General features: G+C 63.0%; 2 protein-coding genes across 10 annotated transcripts in view; one reads left to right on the forward strand and one right to left on the reverse strand.

Moving 5' to 3' along the window:
- The window catches only part of KLC3 (kinesin light chain 3), a 4,107-nt gene extending 2,223 nt beyond the window's left edge, over nucleotides 1-1,884 (forward strand). The window contains exons 5-9 of one of the 2 annotated variants that reach the window (XM_032797944.2): nucleotides 176-275; nucleotides 367-410; nucleotides 568-695; nucleotides 1,279-1,351; nucleotides 1,446-1,884. In XM_032797944.2, the coding sequence (XP_032653835.2) occupies nucleotides 176-275; nucleotides 367-410; nucleotides 568-695; nucleotides 1,279-1,351; nucleotides 1,446-1,499 (399 nt within the window). In that variant the 3' untranslated portion in view covers nucleotides 1,500-1,884. Of the gene's footprint in view, nucleotides 1-175; nucleotides 276-366; nucleotides 411-567; nucleotides 696-1,278 lie in introns of both variants that reach the window. The other variant, XM_075071449.1, reaches the window with a different exon arrangement.
- A 270-nt stretch (nucleotides 1,885-2,154) lies between these two features.
- Nucleotides 2,155-20,476, reverse strand: ERCC2 (ERCC excision repair 2, TFIIH core complex helicase subunit). Of its 8 annotated transcripts, XM_032798036.2 has the most exons (23): nucleotides 20,392-20,476; nucleotides 18,904-19,003; nucleotides 18,040-18,117; nucleotides 17,546-17,608; nucleotides 17,072-17,185; nucleotides 15,961-16,077; nucleotides 14,555-14,671; nucleotides 13,357-13,480; nucleotides 12,377-12,473; nucleotides 12,168-12,301; nucleotides 11,390-11,558; nucleotides 10,525-10,643; nucleotides 7,296-7,365; nucleotides 7,101-7,170; nucleotides 6,406-6,507; nucleotides 6,170-6,233; nucleotides 5,435-5,556; nucleotides 4,156-4,248; nucleotides 3,627-3,699; nucleotides 3,227-3,297; nucleotides 2,829-2,972; nucleotides 2,521-2,664; nucleotides 2,155-2,394 (listed from the first exon to the last, which is right to left on the reverse strand). In XM_032798036.2, the coding sequence occupies exons 1-23, from the start codon at nucleotides 20,394-20,396 to the stop codon at nucleotides 2,302-2,304; spliced, it is 2,283 nt and encodes a 760-aa protein (XP_032653927.1). In that variant the 5' UTR covers nucleotides 20,397-20,476; the 3' UTR covers nucleotides 2,155-2,301. The 8 variants fall into 8 exon arrangements, with proteins under 8 accessions (XP_032653927.1, XP_074927511.1, XP_032653928.1 ...); XM_075071410.1 differs by lacking the exon at nucleotides 15,961-16,077 and having other exon boundaries at nucleotides 20,392-20,470; XM_032798037.2 differs by lacking the exon at nucleotides 6,406-6,507 and having other exon boundaries at nucleotides 20,392-20,470.
- Nucleotides 20,477-22,462: the final 1,986 nt, after the last annotated feature.

Consider the following 22,462-nt stretch of genomic DNA (forward strand, 5'->3'; position numbering starts at 1 on the left):
GGAGGGGGAGGGTCTGGGGGGGGGTTCTGCAATTGTAGCATGTGTGGGTGGTGCTGCACAGGAAGGGCTAAACTGCCCCTGCTCCTGGTCTGGCCTTTGAGGGGGGAAATCCGGCCTGGGGGGGCAGCCGCTGGGTGAATGAGGGCTCCCCTGGTAATGCTCCTCTTCCCGCCAGGCCTCCTCCTACCTGAAGCAGGGCAAGTACCAGCAGGCCGAGGAGCTGTACAAGGAGATCCTCACCTCACATGACCAGGAGCGGGCAGCTGCCCACCACGGTGAGGCCACCCAGCGACGGGGCTGAGCTATGCAGGCACGGGGTGGGGCTGGGTCTTGGTGTGGTTTCTCTTAATCTCCTCTCTCGTCCAGGTGACCCCGCAGCAGGCCAGAGCAGTGCAGACCCCCTGAGCCAGGTAAGCACCAGGGCCTGTGCAGGGTGGGGAGTGGGGAGAACAGAGCGTGCAGGGGCCAGGCCCAGTCAGCGAAGCAGGGGCACTAACCGGCCTGGGGGGCTGCAGCCCCTCCCTGCTGGGAGCTTTGCACACCCCAGCTCCCCACTGTCTCCCCCAGGATGCCATGGGCAGTGTGCGCCGGAGCAGCTCCTTCTCCAAGCTGCGGGAGTCCATCCGGCGTGGCAGCGAGAAGCTCGTCTCCCGGCTGAAAGGAGAAAGCGTCCAGACCATTGACCCCAACCCTGGGTAAGGGCCTCCTGCACCCAGCGCCAGTGAGGGCCCCAGCGCTGTCCCCCTGAGCTCTAACAGGCTCCGATGTCCTTGCCAGTGTCACTGGTGCCCACTGGCACAGCTGTCTTTGGCCACTGAAGTGCTCCTTGGCCCAAGGCAGCTGCCCCTGCCTGTTGCTAGTTACTGCACTTGTTTGTATGCCACCCAGAGAGGGGCCAAGAGCAGAGCCCCATAGGAGCCCCATGCCCCAGGGAGTGACCACTCCCCATTCCCAGCCATGATCTAGTGTCTAATGCAGTCCATGGGGGTGATCTTGGGAGGGTGGGGGGGACCTGTCAAACCCTGGATCTGTTCTGCCTGGGGTTACTCTCAGCAGCCAGCTAGCAGGGCCCATTTCCCAGCAGTTTGCTCGGCTGCTTTAACACCTGGCAATGCCAGTGCCCCGCTGCGAAGGCTCTAGCCCTTGTGCTGGGTTGGCCTGTCCCAGGGTGGAGTGAGGAGGGCAGCCTGACTAGCCCAGGGGCAAGAACTGCAGCACTGCGGGTGCAGTACCCGCATGCAGCGATGCCAGCTGCTCACCTCATGCTCTCCCCTGCAGGATGAAACGCGCCAGCTCCCTGAACGTCCTGCATGTGGGTGAGAGGCCACCGGTGCCAGCGGCTTCCCCAGTGGTGAGAACTGGGCCCCAGCAGCTGCAAGCCCAGCAGCAAGGTTCCTGGCCCAGGCCCCCTTAACTCCCTGCTCCCCTTTATTTCCTCTCCACAGGTGGCCAGCAGGAACCTGAGTGCCAGCAGCAGCTCCCTCTCCAGTGCAGGCTGAGGCACTGGCATGACCAAGCCAGCTGGAGCCTCAGCTCTGCTTGCTACCGGCCCCCCTGCAGCCTGCCCATTAAGCCTCCAGGGAGCAGAGTGCACAGAGCAAGCGGCATTGCTGGCTGTAACCCAGCCAGCCCCCACACTGGATGCAGTGAACGTGCTCCCCTCAACTAGGAGAGACCAAGCCGGTGCCTGCCCCCTACTGGGCTGCTCTGGCTCCACAGCACAAGCTGCTCCTTCTCAGGATGCCCAGGGGCTCGGCCTGGCCCTGCTCCAGCTGCCTTAACTCCCCCCCTGATTGCAGGGGCCAGTGCTGGCTATTTATTCTATTTATAGGACATGGTAGGTGAGAGCAGAACAAGCACAATGTGAATAAAGGTGTTTGGTGACTGCTGGCTCTGGGTCTGTGTCAGGCCTCAACCCCGGGAGGCGGAAAAGCTCCCCGGCCCCTCTGGGAGGCAGCAGGCTGGCACTGTTACCACGCAGGCCAGAGACCCACTCACCAGAGGTATAGCGCAGGGTCCTAGCCCCCCAGTTAAAATCCTGCAGGTTAGGGAAATACCACTCCCACCCCTCGGCAGCAGGAGATGCCCAGCACCCTTCTGTAGTGGTCTCCTGGTTCGCAGTGGCTGGGGGAGGGTGATCACACAGCACACACGCTCTGTCCTGGTCTTTATTGCCGAGTCCCAGACAGTCACTTTCAGTATAAAAGCCAGTAGCAACCAAAGCCCTGGCGGCAGGGCCAACCCGTCTGCCACTGGAGCCAGCCTCCAGCCCTTTGCCGGTGTGTCTGCTGCTGCTCCGGCTCACACCTGGTGCGCGATCTGCTCGACCTTGCGGAGCATCTCCTCCGACTGCAGCTGCTCCAGTGTGAGCAGGGACAGGCCCAGCTGGTCCTCCTGTCAAAACCACACAGCCTGTGAGAGCAGGGCTGAGGCCAGCGCCCCGAACTGAGTTTACAGCCAGTTCCCTCCCTCCAGGGCTGGGACCAGCCCCACCTCCCACTGCCACAGGACAGTGCTCACCTTGTGGAAGGGCTGGGCCATCTGGCGCAGGAAGTGCTTGGCCACCTGCACGGCCTCGTCCACTGTGAGGTTGAGGTTGGCGTCCGTGATGTGCTCCTGGATCCAGCGTGGCAGCTTCCCCCGCTTGTCTGCTCGGGCAAAACGCTACCAAAGAGACCCAGATGGCCAGACAGCCCTGAGCTATGGGGCCACTGCCCACCAGAGCATGCCATCTCCCACTTGGGTTAGCGTGCTGGAGCCCCAGGGTGAAGCCTGCTCAGCAGCCATTTCCTGCAGTGCCCACCGCCCTGCCCCATCTGCCCACACACCTTGTCTGCAAAGATCATGAGCCCATAGTCTGTCTTGCCCCGGATGGCCCGGCCCACGCACTGCGCCGCGTGCCGCATAGCGTCGAACGTCAGGAAGTCGTTCTCCCGAATCTGGAACTGATCCCGCAGGTACTCCAGCCGTGCCTGAGGGGGCAAGAGCAGGGTTGTGGCACACACCTGCCCTGACCAGCTGCAGTGGACAGGATGTAGCCTTGGGCCACAAGGCTCCTGCTATAGACCTCAACTTCAGGGGGCAGCAGGGCGAGGACCCCCTGTGGCGATCCTGCATTTGCACCCCCTCTCCCCGCCCACAGGGCCCTGTAGGCTGATTCCCATTACGCTCTCAGGAGAATAATCTCTGCGCCCCTCCCCCCCCAGCGCACTGGGTCCCAGCTCACCTTGAGGATGCGGCTCTGGGTGTAGACGTAGGGTACGCCGAACATGATCACAGCTCGCCCATAGTGGTGCACTGCAGGGGCAGATCAGAGGTCAGGCTGCCATGCCTCACGCCACCCCTGGCAGGTGCCACGCGAGGGGCCTGTGGTCAGAAACCGAGCCCAAGCTATTGCCAGCAAGGACAGGCCGGAGGGCACCTTGCCCACCGTGCTCTGCCCCTGCACCCAGAGCAAGCCCTGTAGGGACATGTCATACCAGCTGACAGCAGGAAGAGCTATGCTCAGGTCAGCATTACCCACCGCACAGAGGGCACTGAGAAGGTCCTGCACCCCCAAACAGCAGCAGGCCAAGCAGGGGAGCCGGGGCAGGGCCACACTGACACTCTCCGGCATGCAAACTCACCGAAGTCGATACCTTCGGACACCTTTCCCCTGGCCACGGACAGCAGGATGGCTCCCCGCCCGTTCTCGCAGGCCTGTGTGCAAACAAGGGTCACAGCAAGTTGGGACCATCCCTCCACCCAGGCCCAGCCAGCGCTGCACAGGGGAGAGCTAGGGCTGAGGCCAGGAGCAGGCACAGCCAGTTTCAACCCAGGAGTCTCCATCCGCCCCCACTGGGACACGGCGCAGTCCAGCTGCTACGTTCCAGCCCACCGCCAGCCCGAGGGGTTCAGGTGCTCGGGAGATAAGGGAGAACTGTCACAGTGGGAGCACCCTGGTCCTCCCTAGGCAGCTGGGCAGGGCTCAACCAGCACGGATGCTGCAGCAAAGCCGCACTGCCGTAACCGGCCTGGCACAAAGAGTTGGCTCCCTAGCGCCAGGCAGCTCCGCTCCATCCCAACCTGCAGCCTCATGCCCTTTGCCTAGCCTGCAGGGGCCAGCCCCTCCTTTCCCCAGCACCAGGACTGGGCGGGTGCTGGCACAGTGCCCACCTCCTGGTACTTCTCCAGTGCCATGCTGGTCTCGGCCCCATCCTGCGTCTCGATGAAGATGAGTTTGTTGCGCTGGATGTTCTCCAGGATGCCCTGTGGGGAAAGCAGCCTGGGTCAGACACCAGGGCTCAGCAGGCCAGCTGCCCAGGGAGCACCTGACTCAACTGGGACCCACAGCAGGGCCAGATCAGGTTCCAGTCCCACTCACGGCTTTGTAGGGGAGAGCAGCACATTCCCCTTTGTCAGGGGCTGCAGCATCTGGCCACGGGAGGCTCTGCTGCATCACAGGCTGGAGACCAAACCTGATAGGAGCTGGCAGGCGCTGCTGTGGGACCCTGCACTCCTCCCTACCCAGGGGTCCCACACTGCCAGAAGGGTCAATGGGGAGCAGGAGGAGTGACCCCTTCCCTTCCCTTCCCTCTCAGAGGGGTGGAGTCGAGTCCCATGGGGGACTTGACTGAGGGAAGGGGATGCAGCCGGGCACCCTGATGCCAGCGCACCATGCCAGGAAGGTGCGGCATGGAGCTGCTTCACCCAGGAGACTGGCAGGGAGTCCCAGGAGAACTGCAGCTGGAGATGAGCCCAGAGAGAAACTTCGTCCCTAGAGACTCGCTGTGGCTCAGTGCCCGGCCAGGCAACTACGGCTGTGAGCAGGCAGGACCGGAGGTCAGGACAAACCCACCGGCTCCTGCCCCACCAGCAGTGGGCACGGCCAAGGGGAGCCAGCTAACACAGCCAGGGCCCTTCTCAGCCTTTTCCTGCCTGCATTCCATGAGCAACACGCAGCTGAGACATTCATCCATCCGCCCGCTCAGGCTGGCAGGGTCCTGGTGTCGCACTGTGATCTCTCCTCTCGGGATGGCAAGGAGCCGGTCTGGATCCCAGATGCCCGAGTGCCTATTAGGCACCAGAGTTCATGGCGTTAACAGAACTCAGCCTAGGAATCCCCCAACACAGTGCTTGCTCAGCCAGCGTGCCCACAGCTCACACCCTGCCCCAGGCTCTGTGCCACTGACTGCCCTGCCACATTGTCTCCACACCAGCTGGGCTTCTTTGGCAGGGCAGTGGCTGTGGCAGCAGTTGTGTGGGCAGGGAATGGGCAGGGCCAGCAGCGGGCACCCTCTCTGCAGACAAGTCTGGGATTTCTGGCAGTGAAGTGGAACAGGGAAATCCCTTGCAACTGCCTCCCAGGCCACCCTTCCCACTAGCCACTCCAGCAGCACTGGCCAGACCCGAGGCAACCTCTGCATCCAGCCCCTCACTGGCCCCCTGTACACACCTGCTCATACCACGAGGCCACGATGTTTTCCATGTACTGGTAGCTGGTGAAGAAGGCCACAATGCCATCAGGCACGATCGCAGACATCTCCAGCAGCAGGTTACCATAGTTCCGGATCACAGCTGCGAACGGGTAGGGAGGGTGTCATGGGTCCAGAGCCAGAGGGGTCATGGTCAGGGGTGAACCCCCACACGGCAGTGGGGCAGGGACTGAAGCTGAGATCTGGCCCCCCACTGGCCTATGCTGGGGGCAATCCCAGCCAGCGTGGGGGGGGGTCATGTTCAACTCCCCAGTGGTAGAAGGCGGCCATGGAGGAAGGGCCACAGGCCTGGAACTGCAGTTGGTCACATGGCCAGGAAGGCCGACAGCTGTCACACCACACGGGGCGGGTGGGGGCTGGTCCACTGGTGCCCACTGCCCAGCTCACTCCTGGGGGGCATATGGCACAGATCACCCCTGCACCCTGCAGAGCAGGGGTCCCCCCCCAATTCTGGCACAGCAGCATCTGGCATAACAAGGGGAGCTGGCTGCTGCAACAGCCCCCACAGCCCAAGCTGTCACTGGGGGGACCCTAACTCTGCCACAGGGCCAAGGCAAAGGGGAGCCAGGTGGGGAGCCCCTGGCAGGGCAGCCTATCACCACAGCTGGGAAGAGGAGAGGTGATTCCAGGGTGAGCCCATTCCCCAGGGTGGCGCCCACATCCTCCCCCACGTTAACGCCCTGTAGCAGTCCTACCAATGTCCTCGCGGGTCTCGAACTTGGAGCTAATGGCCACCTGGTCGTTTCCTCGCCCCACAATCTGAAAGGAAAACAGGATGCTCGCAAGTGGGCCCCAGCCCAGAGCCAAGCTGGGCCCAGCTACCCAGGAGCTGCCCCCAGGAGAGCCGGGGCTCAGAGGTGCCCAGCAACTGCCAGACGGAGGGAGCACAGGGCTTCTGGCAGCCCCCCACCCAGCCCAGCCGCCCACTCACCATGGGGCAGAGACAAGTCCTGGCCAGAGTCATGGTGAAGGTGGCCATGGTAACAGGATGGAAATCCAGGATCTTGGGGTATATATCCAGCGGGGACAGCGTCTACATGGGGAGATGGGGTGAAGCATGAGCTGGGGGGCTGCTGTTCACCAGACACTCAGCCTATGGGACCTTCGCTCCAAAGGCCTGGATATGAGGAGGTGGCTGAGCAGAGATGCCAGCTACAGACGGCTCGAGTGTCTCTGCTGTGCTAGGGCAGGGCTCTGTTCTCAGGGTGACCCACATGCAGTGCCAAGGTTCAGGGGGTCCCCACACACACGTGGGAGCCAAGCTGGACTCGCAGCACTGGGTCACCAGCCCAGCCCATGGGCCCTTGGCAAGCCAGGGCAGCAGAGGGCTCCTGCCATGCATCCTCAGAATTCCCACCTATGCCCAGGCCAGGCCTGCTCTGCAGGGGACGGAGAAGCCGGGATGGTCCAAGTCATGGCACACACCAGAGGTGCAGCCCTGAATGCACCAGACTGGGGGAGGCAGAAGCACCTGGTGAACGGGAAAAGCTGTTTCTAGCAGAGTCGCCGTGCAGAGCAACGGCCAATCACTGGTGCCCACAACGGCCATAGCTGCAAGATGTCCTGGGCCCAGCTCCACACCAGCTCCCCTCAGGCCCAGGAGCCACGCGCCAGGCTGCCACTTACCCCCGAGGTGATGATGACCGACTGGAACCTCTCAAAGACTGGCTTGATGGCGATGGAGGCATCCATGCAGCTGGAAGGACAGGATGAGTGTCTTGGGGGGTGGGCAGCAAACAGCGGCCCCTGTACAAGCCTGCCCACCCCCTGCCACTCACCAGAGCCAAGAGCCTTTCCACGCCTGTTCCCCCGCCCGCTCACCTGAAATGCAGGATGGGGTTGGCGATGGTGGGGGTCCTGTCGTCGAAGGGCTCTATGATGATGGTGAAGCCTGCAGAGGGGTCAGAGCTCTGGAGTCAGTGAGGCGTCGGGATCTCCCTTCGTGCCTCATCCCACAGGGCTCCCACCTCCCCTCACCACTGAGATGCGGCCCCTGCCCCCCCGGGTGGCAGGGAGCTGATGATTACCAGCACAACCCGCAGTGGCTTCAGCTGGGCAGCTCAATATCTCACCCCCACTCGTGCCAGGCTGGGGCTCATCCCTGTACTCAATCCCCCACCCCCTGCTGGGGTCTCCAAACACACACTGACCAGCTGCACCCCTGTATTCACACCCTGCACCCCGCTGTACGGAGCTTTGTACCAAACATGCCTTGTGAGGTATCTGAAGACTGGTAACTCGCTGGTCACAAACATGGGGAAACGTGTAGCAATGCTGCGTGTAAAGCTATGAACAGAGGCTGAAATCAGGACCGAAGCGTTTCCCAGCCATGCCTGGGCAATGGGTAAACCCGTTTCTCAAGGACAAAGGAGAAGCTAATGCCTGTAGCCGGGTGTCATCCCCTGCCCAGTGGCCATCTTTGACAAGGCAGTGGACAGTAGCAAACAGATCTGCATCTTAGCAAACAGGAGCAAGGAACCTGTCATCACCATGCTCCCAGTCTCCGTCATCACGCTGGGAATGACCTTTCCCAGGGGTAACCCTCAGGAAAATGCTTTTCAACAGCGGCCTGAACTATGAAAGGGAGGGGCAAAGGCAGCGCTCTGTCCACTGCTCCCACTTCCCCCGAAGACAACCGAAGGAAGAGCCGTTGAACTTGGACAGCAGATCCTGGCCTGGGAATTTGTCCAGCAGTTACACTGGGAGCACGTGGTAGGGGAGCCCACCTCGACCCCCAGGCTAGGTTGTTACGCTGCAGTGCTAGGAAGAGGTTTATCTGTCGTTCTCTTATAACTATTTCTGACTTCAGTGCCCTGGACGTGTGCTTCCTTAAAATCTGCCTCCGTGCAGCTAAATAAACGTGTTAATCAGAACGAATCCAGGGCTGGGAACTGGGCAGGGACCATCATGTGAGGCAGCAGACTGCTGTATATTGATCCCCTTAGAGCACGGGTGGGCAAACTTTTTGGCCCAAGGGCCACATCTGGGCCAGGAATGCTCACAAAATTGGGGTTAGGGTGCAGGAGTGGGTGAGGGCTCTGGCTGGGGTGCTCCAGACAGGGACTGAGGGGTTCAGAGTGTGGGAGGGGGCTTCAGGCTGGGGCAGGAGAATGGGATGTGGGAGGGGGTCGGGGTGCAGGCTCCAGGCGGCGCTTACCTCACGCAGCTCCCGGAAGCAACAGCATGTCCCTTCTCTGGCTCCTACGTGGAGGCAGGGCCAGTGGCCGCCCATGCAGCTCCCATTGGCTGGAGTTCCTGGTCAATGGGAGCTGTGGGGGCATCGTGCGGAGCCCCTTGGCTGCTCCTATGCGTAGGAGGAGTAGGGGGGACATGATGCTGCTTCTGGGAGCCTCACAGAGCCATGGCATGCACGCATGGAGCAGCCCCCAACCCTGCTCCCTGGCTGGAGCACGGGACGCAGGGCAAGCCCCAGACCCGGCTCCCCTGCAGGAGCTCAAGAGCCAGATTAAATTGGCTGGAGGGCTGGATACGACCCGCAGGCCATAGTTTGCCCACCCCTGCCTTAGAGCGGCAACAGACCTAACACATCTGCACTGGCCAGGAGAGGGCTGGACTGTGCAGAACACATTTGGGTGGAACATCCGGGGCTGGGATTGAGCTAGGGTCACCCTGCAATGGTAACCCAGGCCGGTGGAAGTCAGCGTGGGAGTGAGCTAGGGTCACCCTGCAATGGTAACCCAGGCCGGTGGAAGTCAGTGTGGCTGGCGTTTGCCGACAGCCTGCTGGGGCGAGAGCTGCCGGAACAGACACTGGAGGTGCGACCGGCAGGCTGGCTGTGAGCGGCCCAGGCGGAAACCACAGTAGCATAGCATCAGGGGGCAACCGAGTCTGCAGGGCAGGGATGACCCAGCCCCTCTCTGGTCTGCATTGTCCCAGGAATGCCCTAGCCCCTGTGAAGCTGGAGACCGCCCAGGGACCAGTGGGGGCAGCCTGGCTGCAGGCTAGACCTGCGACGGCTCAGGGCAGGGAGCGCCCAGCTCGGCTGCTCTGCCGTCTGCCCCAGCTTTCCCTGAAACGGTGGTGGGGGGTGGGCGTTTCCTTGTGGGCAGCAGAGAAGTATCTGGGCTCGAGCCCTGCACTGCCCATGAGGCTGCACACAGGAGCTGGGGCCCCTCTGCTCAGCTTCTCCCATTATCCATCCGGTCTCACCCAGCTTGCCGGCCGGGGGCACCATGGATATGGGAGAGCAAGTGACGATGGCTGCTGTCCCAGATTTGCAACGGTGTCTGCAATCCCCTGCTGAACTCACACAGCCACCCAGCTCCTGGGAGCCCGGCCCTGGAGTGACAGGCAAAGATACAAACGAGCAGGAAAGCCAAGCCCTGCTCACCCCCTGCACTCAGGCCCCATCCATCCCCCTGCATCCAGGTTCCACTCACCCCCTCCAGGCCCCATCCATCCCCTGCACTCAGGCCCCATCCGTCCCCCTGCATCCAGGTCCCGCTCACCCCCTCCAGGCCCCATCCGTCCCCCAGACTCAGGTCCCGCTTATCCCCTCCAGGCCCCATCCGTCCCCTGCACTCAGGTCCCGCTCACCCCCTCCAGGCCCCATCCGTCCCAGCTCGTCCCCTGCACCCAGGCCCCGCTCACTCCCTCCGGCCCCACTTGCCCCCTCCCACTCCTGGCTCCACTCACCCCCTGCACCTGGGCTCTGCTTGCCCCCTCCTACTCTGCCACCTGCTCACCCCTGGCCCCTGCTCACCCCCTGCCCACCCTACACACCCACTGCCTGGGCTCCACTCCCAGCACTAGGAGAGGAGCAGATGCGCACCAAGCCCGGCTGCTTTGTGCTGCTCTGGGAGGAGTGCTGGAGGAGGACGGCAAGCGTCTGTGCCAGCCAGGCCCGCCACACTGAAGGGAAGGCCCCAGTCCACATGCTGGGAGGGGAGCAAGCTGCTTACCACTAAGAGGATTGAAACTGCTGCATCCCCACGGCTGAACGTTTAAGAAATTTATGTGGTATTTATATTCCACTGCCACGTCAGCACGCTGGCCCAGAGAGACGCCTCCCGGTGACGGGGCACCTTACCCTTGGAGTAGGTGCTGACGAGCGTGGCGAAGTTGGCGATGAGGGTGATGGGAGAGAAGTCAGCGATGTCCACGATCTCCAGCGTGCGGAGCAGGGAGCGCAGCCGCTCGGAACAGAACCTACGGCAGACACAAGAGGTTGAGGGGGTTACCACAGTGGGGGGGATGTTACCTCCGGGGGAGGAGACGCCCCTTTATCTGCCCTCCAGCCCCACACACTGCGGCTGCAGGGGGGTTGCTGATCCCACTTCCAGCATGGTGTGGCTGCAGAGCCAGCTGGGCTGAGCAGGGCACAGGGCATCCAGTGGCCTTGGGCAGCACCAAGCACAGGCACCTCCATGGCACCCCAAATGGGCAGTCTGGAAGCAGCTCAGCCAAGAGGGGACCGAGATTCAACAAGTCAAACACTGTACAAGGGGCGCTGCGAGATCTGTCTGCCATATCGGAGGAGTGCCAACGCCTCCAGGGGGAAGACATGGCAGAGGGGCGGGTGGGCGATGCCCAAGTGGGGAGAGTATGGGGACAAAGCAGACGGCAGACCAGGCGAAGGAGGGCTGCTGAGACCAGAGGGGCAGACTGGGACAGGGAGGGATGCAGAGCAGAGGAGCAGGCCAGGCCGGGCAGGGGCACAGGGAAAAGGAGCAGGACAGAGAAGTCCAGGCCAGGCAGGGGCACAGAGCAGGAGTGCAGGCCAGGGAAGGCCAGGCCGGGCAGGGGCGCAGAGCAGGGGGGCAGGCCAGGGAAGACCAGGCCAGGCCGGGCAGGGGTGCAGGCCAGGCCGGGCAGCGGCACAGAGCAGGGGGGCAGGCCAGAGAAGGCAGAGGGGCAGGCCGGCTGTGCTGGCTGGGTCCAGGCCAGCTGCTTACCGCAGTGGCTTGCGCTCGATGCACACCTTCTCAAAGACGTCCTTGAGGAAGGAGGGGGGGCTTTCCTGCACCATGTGATGGACCCGCAGCCGCGACTTCAGATACTCCAGGAAGCGCTTCATGAAGCCCACAAAGTGCTCGGCTGTCCGGATGTTCCCAGGCACGGCCTCTGCACGGGACAGAGGCTCACCCTGAGTCACAGCCTGTCCCTGCCCACACCCCAACCACATGGGGGCACGACCAAGGTGAGCATGCCACTGCTGCAGCCCATCCCTCCCCAGGTCCTGTCCAAAGGGGCATGGATGCCCAGCATGCCCTTGACTGCAGGGCCTGCGCCAGTGGCCGGCAATCAGGGCTCAGGCTCCACGGTTCCAAGGAGATCAGGGAGAGGGCTGAGAAACACCAGCTCATCTCATGTACAGCACCAGGGGGCCTGGCAGAACAGTCACTGAGTAACAGCAGCCCAGGCTGTGGTGGAACTGATACTGTTGGGGGAAGGCCCTGTTCCCATTCCCCACCCGCCCCCAGTGCCCTCAAGGTGTCAGTCCCCCTGCCCTGGGGCTGTACTGGAGCCTGCACTCCTTGGAAGGGAAAGGGCCTGCATCCATTCCCCGCCTACACCCACCAGTGCCAGCCAGTCTCTTGCCCTGGGGCTGGATCGGATCCAGCTACACCAGTATCCCATACCCCAACCAGCCAGTTCCGTTTGTTCTGGCTGCACTGGGAGGCGCTGGTCCCCAGCAAAGACACCCTCCCCACACCAGCTAGCAGGGCCCACCTTGGAGAATCTCATCGGGCAACACCGGATTGGCCAGGTAGACGTCTGTTTCCCGGGCAATGTTGGCCTCTCTCAGCCCCTCTACCAGCCGCCTGTATTCCTCCTTCAGCTTCTGGGCATCCGTCTCCTTAATCCTGAAAGGGGAGCGGCGCCCGTGAGCCCGGGTGGGCATGGGGAGGGCAGGGAGGGGGTGCGGAGAGGGCACTCACTTCTGGATGGTGGCCTGTAGTGTGGTCACGTTGGCCTGGCAGCGATCCAGAGTCCGGCGCGTGATGTTCACCCCCATGGAGTCGATGCACACGTTGTCTGCGGGAACAGGGCACCTGGTCTCCAGGGGAACCCAGCAGTTGGGTGGGCAGGGGGCCTTGGAGAGGGACTAAACCCCAGGCGGGAGTAGGGCACAGACTCCAACTCCCCTGACAGGGACCAGGCTGGGCAGACACCCCACAGACAGAGTGAAAGGACAGGTCAGTTCTGCCAGTGGAGGCCAGGGTCTGGCCTTTACATACATGCCCCCCTGACCCAGAGCAGACAGTAGTTGAGGACAACAGCCATGACAGCCTGGGGCAGTCCCACTGGCTCGGACAAGAGCAGCGTCCTGTCCCGAGTGACAGCCGCAGGGTGGGAGCCAAGAAACACAACAGGACACGAGGGACTTGGCAGAGGAGGCAGGGATGCCCTGAACCAGGAAATGTTCAGATGCCAGATAGCGAACACTGGGGCACTGGATCCAACTGGACCAACACAGGCACCAGGCTGCACGGCCCCGAGCAGGGAAGGGGCAGCCAGAAGCAACTGGCACCTCGTTAGCACAGAGGGGTTGATGAAGTGGAGGTAGATGGGAAGGGATCCGAGCCCTCCCACTTCCCTGGGAGCCCAAGGGGCATGACAGGGAATGGGAGCAATACCACGCCCAGCCATCAGGAGACATTTCCATACCCGAATCAGGCGGGGAGTCGTTCCCCAGGGGGCTGGTGCAGGGATTGTCTGCCCAGCACATTCATAACCAGCTGGGACAGAGTGCCAGCCAGCCGGGCATGGAGCAGCCCCACAGCGCCAACGAAAGGCTCAGCCGCCCCCACCAGGGGCCCTTAGTACTGAATGGCAGGCAGGGACCTGGCACACATGGTAGGCAGGCCCCCCCAGGATCCTGTCTGCCCCCTGCAAAGGCTCAGCCATCCCTCATTACCAATGTTATGAGCTTCGTCAAATACGACGACGGATTTCTTGGCCAGCTCCTTGGACACCAGGTCTGCGATCTTGGGGTCCAGCAGGTAGTGGTAACTGTACACAACAACGTTGGCGTGGAGGATCTGACCAAAGGAAGCAAAGGGTTAATGCCCAGAACACACACACACACACAGACCCCCACCGCTGGGGGCCCAGAGACAGGCAGTTCCCGGGTTGGCATACCACCTCCCTGGCAAGCCCTGGAGGGCCACAGGCTAGCAGCCCCCGGGTTGGCATACTGCCTCCCTGGCGAGCCCTGGAGGGCTATAGGCTAGCAGCCCCCAGTTGGCATACTGCCTCCCTGGCGAGCCCTGGAGGGTTATAGGCTAGCAGCTCCCAGGTTGGCATACTGCCTCCCTGGCGAGCCCTGGAGGGCCACAGGCTAGCAGCCCCCGGGTTGGCATACCTCCTCTCTGGCAAGCCCTGGAGGGCCACAGGCCAGCAGCCCCCGGGGCAAGAGGGAGACTCCGTGCCCGGCAGCAGGGCTGTGCACGGCAGCAGTTAGGACGGGCTGGCCTCAGCAGAGTGGGCAGCCGCAAAGCAGGCAGCTCTGGGTGGGATGGGCTGAGGCTGTTCTAGCTGCCTAGGCCACTGAGCAAAGAGAAAATCCGGAGCCCCTGGGGGGAAGCTCAGGGGGTAGGCTGTCGACTCCGCCATCTGCTTTGCCCTGGGGGCTCGCCCAGCCCAGGCCTGGCCCCACTCAAACTCGTCAGGAACACATGGCCCTGGGGGACCAGTGCCTCAGCTTCAGCCTCTGCCCAACCCAAGTGCCATGGGCAGCCTCCCTGGGCCAAGCCCCCTACAGTCTGCCAGGAGCCTGATTTGGATCTCACTCGCCCTGGGGCAGACCCACTCCAGTCAATGGGTCAGGGCCAGCATTACAGCAGAACTGGGCCCAGCGCGGGAGTACCCGGCCTGGGTCACAGCCAGTGGGGCTGAGGAGGCCAGAGCCACCGGGGCTGGAGGACAGGCAGGCATTGTGCTCAACAGGGGGGAGTCATCCAGCCCAGGAGCACAACCGCAACCAGCATCACAGCTCCTTCCCCTCGCCAGACAGTGCTGGACTGGGCTCCCTGCTGCCCACCCGGGGAGGAGGTTCAGTGAGCTCCCAGCCCCCCATCATTGGGGCCAGCAGGACCTGATGGCCCGCCATGTACCGAGTAGCGGGCGAGGAAGTAGGGGCACCAGCCCTTCTGCCGACAGTACCCTTTGAGGTCATCCAGGTTGTAGACGCCAAAGGGGATGGGCACCTCCCGCCCATGGGCATCGAACTCCTGCAGGGGGGCACAGCACATTGCACATCAGGGCCTAGCGCCACCCAGGCTCATGTCCCTCCCTCTGCCGCGCTGGGCCTTGGGCCAGCCCATCCCCAGCTGCTCCAGCTCAGCCCCTTCACGCTATCATCCCCCCTGCCCAGCTCCCCGCCTATTAACCCTTCCGAGCGGGCCACGGGGACACCTCTCATCAGCATGAATGGCAACAGCCAGCAGCCAGGCAGCAGAGCGGGTCTCCTCTTCGCCAGTGTCCTGGGCTGGCCGATGGGGCTGGGAGCTTCCCCCGGGGAGGGCAGACCGCTTGGTGCCACCTGGCAGAGGGTTTTACAGGGATCCCCTGGGTCTGATGTCTACATCATTCTGCGCCAACGGGTGGCACGTGTGGTCTCTAGTGAGAGCCCCTAGCTGGCTGGTCACAGGACAGGGTCTGAGGTGGTGCCTGTCAGTGTCATCCTAAGGCCTGTGAGTTACGACCAGAAGGCAATGCACTGGTTCAGCTCCGGCAGGGAATACTGGCCGTGGCTCTCCTGTGTCTTACAGTAAGAGTCCACTGGCATAGGAAGCCACCAGCTAACCAAGACTGCAAAGCTGCCACACCACACAAGCTCTGGAACGCAGGCGCCCTGCTTACGCCTAAGATTAAAGACCAAGGCCGGTGTGCGTGGGGAACACAGAGACACACCTGGGATCCTCCCCCCTAGGGCCCAGCTGCCAACGGTTTGTCTTATGAATGCAGGGTCACGGCTGGCCTGGCTGGGAAATGCTGGGAGAAAACCCAGGCGCGAGACCCCCTCAGACAGGCGGGTGGCTGGTGAGTTACATCTGGGATCTGGAAGGCGAGTTAGGATTTTGTTTGACTCGTAACCATGTTTCCAATACTTCTCCCTCGAACCTTTGCTTTGCCCCATGAGCTTCACCTGGTTCTCAGTACAAACGAACGGAAGGGCTGCAAGCTGGGCTGGGACTGGGGAGCCAGGCTGGACGCTTTGGGCCAGCGGATCTGTGAATGCTGCATGAGGGCACTGGGAGGTTGGTGCGTGCCTACTGCTAACCCGGAGGGGGACGGCGGAGTTGAGCCCGGCTGGCACAGACAACGATCCCGCCTGCTACGGCAGATGGCAGCAAGGTGCCACACAGCCCAGGGTACCCTGGGAAGCATCCCAGTAGCCCTTTGGTTCTAGTGACAGTGCTCAGCCGGCCTGTCAAACCCCCGCCCCGCTACCTCCCAGAAGGGGAAGGCTGGCCCCATGGGCTGGGAGGCGCTGACCCTCGCCCAGGAACCCTGCTACCTCAAAGAAGCGGCACGAGGGGATGGCGCTGTCCCACTGCTGCTGCGCCCGCACGTACGACGCCGTCAGGCTCAGACACTTGCTGTCCACCTCCTTCCCAAATCGCAGCGAGCTCACCTACAAGGAGCAGCCGTCAGGCCGGGCAAAGAGCCAAGGGCGCCGGGCAAAGAGCCAAAGGCGCCTGGCCATGGGGCCCTCAGTTCTGGAGAGCACCATGTGTAACGCACGGGGGGGCTGTCTACCCTCCCCTGCCTCATCTGCCAATGCCCCTCACTCCCGACCTGCAGCCCCCTGCTAGCCCAGCTCTGGGCTCCACCCCTACAGCTCTGTCTGTGCCCCTCACTCCTGAGCAGCAGCCCCCTGCTAGCCCAGCCCTGGGCTCCTCCAAGCTCTGCCACTGCCCCTCAATCTCAACCCACAGCCCCCTGCTAGCCCAGCCCTGGGCTTCACCCTCACAGCTTTCTCAGTGCCCCTCACTCCTGACTTGCAGCCCCCTGCTAGCCCAGCCCTGGGCTCTTCCAAGCTCTGCCACTGCCCCTCAATCTCAACCCACAGCCCCCTGCTAGCCCAGCCCTGGACTCCACCCTCACAGCTTTCTCTGTGCCCCTCACTCCAGACTTGCAGTTCCCTGCTAGCCCAGCCCTGGGCTCCCCCAGCTCTGCCGGTGCCCCTCACTCCCAACCCGCAGCCCCCTGCCAGTCCAGCCCTGGGCTCCCCCAGCTCTGCCAGTGCCCCTCACTCCTGAGCCGCTGCCCTGCTATCCAGCCAGTGTGGCAATCACTGGCACATGTCAGACTCAACCACACATGCTCATAGAAAGGGGCTGCTGGGGCACACAGGGCAGTGGAGTCACCTGTCACTCTCTCGAGCCAGGACATGCACAGGAAGGGGCTGGGCAGGGGGATCTGGCTCCAGAGGAGGGGAGGGCAGAGGGCAGCAGCTCCACAGTCACTCCATGGAGCAGCCTCAGCCTCTGCCCAGGGCTGGCCATGGGGCGGCAGGCACGGAGGGAAGACCAGCCCTGGGCTCCTCCCCGGCCTGCCGGGCAGCTGAGTCCTGGCTATGCCCCAGAACCAGGGACCCAAGGGTGGGAAGCCAGGAACTGACTCACCTCAGGGTGGATGCAGAGGTTCTTCCTGGAGCTCAGAGCCAGGGCGAGGAAGGGGAGCTTCTCCCCTGTTCGCTTCTCATAGAAATCCAGGAGCTTCCGTAGTTCCTCAATGACCTGTCGGAGCAGGGGCAGTGAGAGGCCCACCATGATCCCCCACACCCTCTTCTCCCCACACTGCAGCAAAGGGCCCCACTGCGATCCCACACCCCCTCCACCTCCTCCTCCCAGGGCAGTGAGCTGCCTGTCACCGTCCCCCACACCTCCCCCCCTGCACTCCTCCCCCTGGGGCAGTAAGGATCCCGTCACCATCCCCCACACATTTTCCTTCCCCCCACTCGGGTAATGAGGGGTTCCCCCACAATCTCCCCACCACAGGGCAGCAAGGGCCTCCCCCATGATCCCCACCCACCCCCCAACATGGGGTCACGAGGGGCCCCACCGCATACAGGTCCGTCCCCCCCACACACTGGTCACCTTCTCGATCTCAGGCACGGTTCTGGAGCAGTAGATCAGCTTGGTCACCTCCAGTGGATGGGCCTAGGGAGAGAGGCCAGGCACCTGCATTACTGGGCAGGGTGGGGGCTTCACTAGCCCCAGAGGCCACCAATGCCGAGCCTGGAGCAGCCAGGGCATCAAACTCCCCAGGCTGCTTTCCCCTCCCCACCACCGTCACAGCTACAGCCCAAGGGATGGGGGGACGGTGTGAGCACTCCCACCTGGCTATGGGGTGTAGCTTGCCCAGAAGGAGCCCTGACCCCCAGCCCCAGAAGTCCCCAGATCAGGGCTGCAAGTGGAGCAAGCAGAGACACCTCCAGCCCCTGCCCAGACCCACCCACGAGGTCTGCGGAATAGCGCCAGTGCTGGGCCAGCACCTGCCATGCTGGCCTCGGGGGAAAGTGCCTCTCCCAGCGGACCCCCCTAGACACACGCTTGGCAGCCCCTGCCCCCAGCTGTTGCCTGGCACTCACCCGCTGATAGGCCACAATGAGCGACAGGAGGGAAATGGTCTTCCCAGTCCCCGAGGGCATTTCCAGCACGCCATGGCCCTGGGAGAGAGGAACAGCCGTCACACACGGTGCCCCAAGGGCATGGGCAGGGGGCTAGCAGGGAAGGGTGAGCCAGGGCCTACGGAGCCCCGATGCCTGCCTCTGCAGGGACCCAGAAGGGCCAGAGAAGAGAGAGGAGACAGCAAGAGTCCTGTGAGGAAAGGCCCTGGGAGCTCAAGTCACCAAGCCCGAGACAGAGGCAGGGCTGGGAGGAACGGAGGCTGCAAAAGCACCCCACTGGCTGAGCCAGGCCACGCTGGTCCCTCCCAGCAGAGTGGCCTGGGCAGCGCAGGGGCAGTGTCACAATGGGGGGGGGGGGCAGAGATAGAACATATCACAGCCAATGACCCTTGCACCCACAACCAGATCTCAGGCTCCAGGGGCAGCAACCACCACCCATTCCACCCCCACGGCTGTCCAGCCAGGGGATCTCTGGGGCATCTCTCCATCTTCTGGAGCAGAGTCCTGACCGTAGTGGAGGGAGGGCTGGGCCAGCCCGGCAATGTGGCCTGGTGGCATGCAGCCCCCACAGCGTATCATTGCCCCCAGGACACAGCGATTCACCCTGCTAATTTCTGAGTGGGCACCACATCTGCCATCCAGCCCAGGGTGCCCAAGCCAGGTGACGGGCTGCATGCCAGGAGCCCCACTTGGGCAGGGCTCAGGGACTCTGAAGGGTACATGGGTGAATACAAGCGCCAGTATTTAGCCATGCACAGTGAGATGTGCCACCCCCCACCCTGGTGCTCCCCACTACCACGCAGACCCCCCACCCCCGGGAGGGACCTTGGCATCCAGCGTCCTCTTGAGCTCCAGCATATACGAGTACTGCTCCGGGTAAATGTAGTCATAGGGGAAATACACCAGCAGCCCATCGATGTTCAGCCTGACAAGGAGATCAAGTCACGGGCTCAGAGAGGCAGCTGAACTGTTGCTATGAGGGGCACCCTGGCACAGTGGGGCAGAGGAGGCTGGCCCAGCAATGAGCAAGCGAAGTCACTGTACAGCATGTCCGGGTGTTCCCAGACACAGCGTCTTTTCTAAGCCTCCTTTCTGTGTCCAGCTCCCCTCCCTGCTGTCCCCGCCTCCTCCATCCCGCACAACACACCCAGCACCCCTTCCTTCCCCACCCCCACAACACCGCCCACGGCCCCTCCATCCCCCCACAGCTCCCCTCCCTGCTGTCCCCACCTCCTCCATCCCCACAAACACACCCAGCACCACCTCCTTACCCACTCCCCACAGCACCCCACGTCCAGCACCCCTCCCCACCCCCACAGCAACCCCCCCTTTCCCTCCATCCCCTCACATCCCCTCCCCTGCTGTCCCGCCTCCTCCATCCCCCACAGCACCCCCCCCCCTTCCTCCCTCATCCACCCCACAACACCGCCCCCCACTCCTTCCCCACACCCTCCTCCCCTGCTGTCCCCACCTCCTCCATCCCCCACAACATACGCCCACGGCCTCCATCCCCCACAGCCCCCTCCCTGCTGTCCCGCCTCACTCACCCCACACAGCACCCCCACCCCTTCCTCCCCATCCCCCACAACACCCCCCCTTTCCCCTCCATCCCCTCACACCTCCCCTCCCTGCTGTCCCACCTCCTCCACCCCCCACAACACCGCCACGGCCCCTCCATCCCCCCACAGCCCCCCTCCCTGCTGTCCCCACATCCTCCATACCGCACAACACAAACCCAGCACCCTTCCTTCCCCATCCCCCCAGCACCACCCAGCCACCCCTCCCCATCCCCCCAACACCCCCCCTCCCCTCCATCCCCTCACACCATCCCCTCCCCTGTCCCCCGCCTCCAAATCCCCACAGCACCCACCCCACCCTTCCTTCCACCACCCCCACAAACCGCCCCACTCCTTTCCCCTCTACACCATCCCCTACCCTGCTGTCCCCACCTCCTCCTCCCCCACAACACCCCCACGGCCCCTCCATCCCCCCACAGCTTCCCCTCCCCTGTCTGCCGCTACCTCATCCCCACAGCAGATCCCCCACCCCTTCTTCCATACCCCACACAAACCCCCGCCCTTTCCCCTCCATGCCCCTCACACCCTCCCTGCCTGCCCCGCCTCCTCACACCCCCCACAGCACCCCCCCACCCCTTCCTTCCCCATCCCCCACAGCACCCAGAAACCCTCCATCCCCCACACCTCCCCTCCCATGCTGTCACCGCTCTCTCCAGCCCCCACACTCCCCCCACACCCTCCTCCCACCCCACAACACCCCCAGCACCCCCTGTTCCCTCCATCCCCCCCCACTCACTTCATGGCTCCGAGCCCCGCCCCTTCCCTCTTCGCAGCCCCTCACACGCCTCATCCCAGACCTGTCCCGCCCTCTTCCGGTTCCCACCGCGGTCCGTCACACCCGCCCTCTCCGCCTACTGGCTGGAACGCCGTCCTGTTGGGCAGAGTCCGACTACCATTGGATGAAACCCTTGCCAGTCAGGATGGAGAGGCGGGCCTTACTTCCCGAGCGGTAGGGCAGGCCGACAGCCCGTAGCGCGAGGTGGGTTCGGTTGCACTGCGCAGGCATGAGCAGCGCAGCGGATCTCTATGGATGGGCAGCCCTGAGCAATCGAGCCCAGAGCTGCAGGAGCAGCTCAGCTGGGATCTGCGGGCTAGGGGACTCTGGGTTGGGGTGGATGGGGGTAAGGGAGGGGTCAGGGGGAGGATGACCCTATGGCAAGAGAGGTGCTGCCAGTTCTCAGCGGTTTATGGCCAGTCTCACATGGTTTGTTGCCCCAGCTCCAGAGTCATGGATTTTGGGGGGAGCCGCAGCTGATTTGATAGGTTCTAGATTAGTGGCATTCACACTGCCCAGGTCTGGCCACCGGTCCGGGGAGCTCTGCATTTTAATTTAATTTTAAATGAAGCTTTTTAAACATTTTTAAAACCTTATTTACTTTACACACAACAATAGTTTAGTTCTATATTATAGATTTATAGAAAGAGACTTTCTTAAAATGTTTAAATGCATGACTGGCACCCGAAACCTTAAATTAAAGTGTTCCCCCTGCTGCCACGTGGGCTCCGTAATATGGCTGGACACCATTGCTGTGGCACAAGGGTGTCGCTGGGGGACACTGGTCAGCCCTAGGGAACCTGGCCGTGGCTCTTCCCCCCTCCTCCCACGGTCCCACCCACACCCCCATGATGCAGGCAGAGGGCCAGGGAGTGAGGCCCCATTCTGGGAAGTGCCAGTGTCCCCGAAGTGTGCTTTGCTGTCCAGGCATCACTCCTGAGCCCAGAGGTGAGCCTGCTGCCGGCCCAGGGTTTGTGTCACAGGGCTGCGGAGCCGCAGGCAGCTGCATGGGGCTCAGGCGCTGTGCAAGGACAGATGCAGCTCAGGTCGTCGGCTCCCCAATTCTGCATGTGCCTCTCCTGGCGGCTTGGCACATGGGCCTTCTCTCTCTCAGGCCAGCCTCATAGGAGCTCCTACCCCGCTTGCCCCAGGGACAGCTGATTTTACTGGCCTCACCCAGACGCTATGGGCTTTGCTTTGGGCACCGTGGGGCTTGGGAAGGCTACAGGCTGGGTGGCTGGGATCTCCACAGCTGCATCTGTGATGATAACAAGCTCTCCGGGCACCATTCCCCAGTCAGAGCCAGGAGCTAGTGCGACGGGCTGGTTCTGATGGTGTTACATGCAGTCAGGGTCAGCTCCAGCTCTTCTAGTGACAAACCCCCCAATGCAGGGGTTGCAGGGAGCTGACCCAGCAATGCTTCCCGAGTGTGCAACAAGCCCCCTGCCCCATCCACTGCCCACTGCTTCCCTCCGCCTGCCCCATCCACTGTTCCCCGCCCCACCCACTGCCCACTGCTCACTGCAACCTGCCCCATCCACTCCCCACTGCTCACCTCGGCATATCCCATCCACTGCCCCTTGTGCCCCTCCGCCTGTCCCATCCACTGCCCACTGCTCCCCTCTGCCTGCCCTGTCCTTGCTCCCTGCTCCCCTCCACCTGCCCCATCCACTGCTCCCCTCTACCTGTCCCACCCACTGCTCTTCTCCCCATGCCCCATCCACCGCTCCCTACCCCCTTCCCCATCCACTGCCCACTGCTTACTGCCACCTGCTCCATCCACTCCCCACTGCTCACCTCGGCATATCCCATCCACTTCCCCCTCCGCCCCTCCGCCTGTCCCATCCACTGCCCACTGCCCTTTGCTCCCCTCTGACTGCTCCGTCCCCCTGCCCCATTCACTGCCCCACTTGCCCTGCACTCCTCCTACCCCTCTTCTCATCCATGACTCCCCGACCCCTGCCCCACGTGTGCACACCGAGCTACGCGAGCGCTAGCCTCTCCACTGCGCCCATCCAGCTGTGCCACCAGC

Source organism: Chelonoidis abingdonii, chromosome 11, assembly GCF_003597395.2.
Source record: "Chelonoidis abingdonii isolate Lonesome George chromosome 11, CheloAbing_2.0, whole genome shotgun sequence".
Taxonomy (NCBI): domain Eukaryota; kingdom Metazoa; phylum Chordata; order Testudines; family Testudinidae; genus Chelonoidis; species Chelonoidis abingdonii.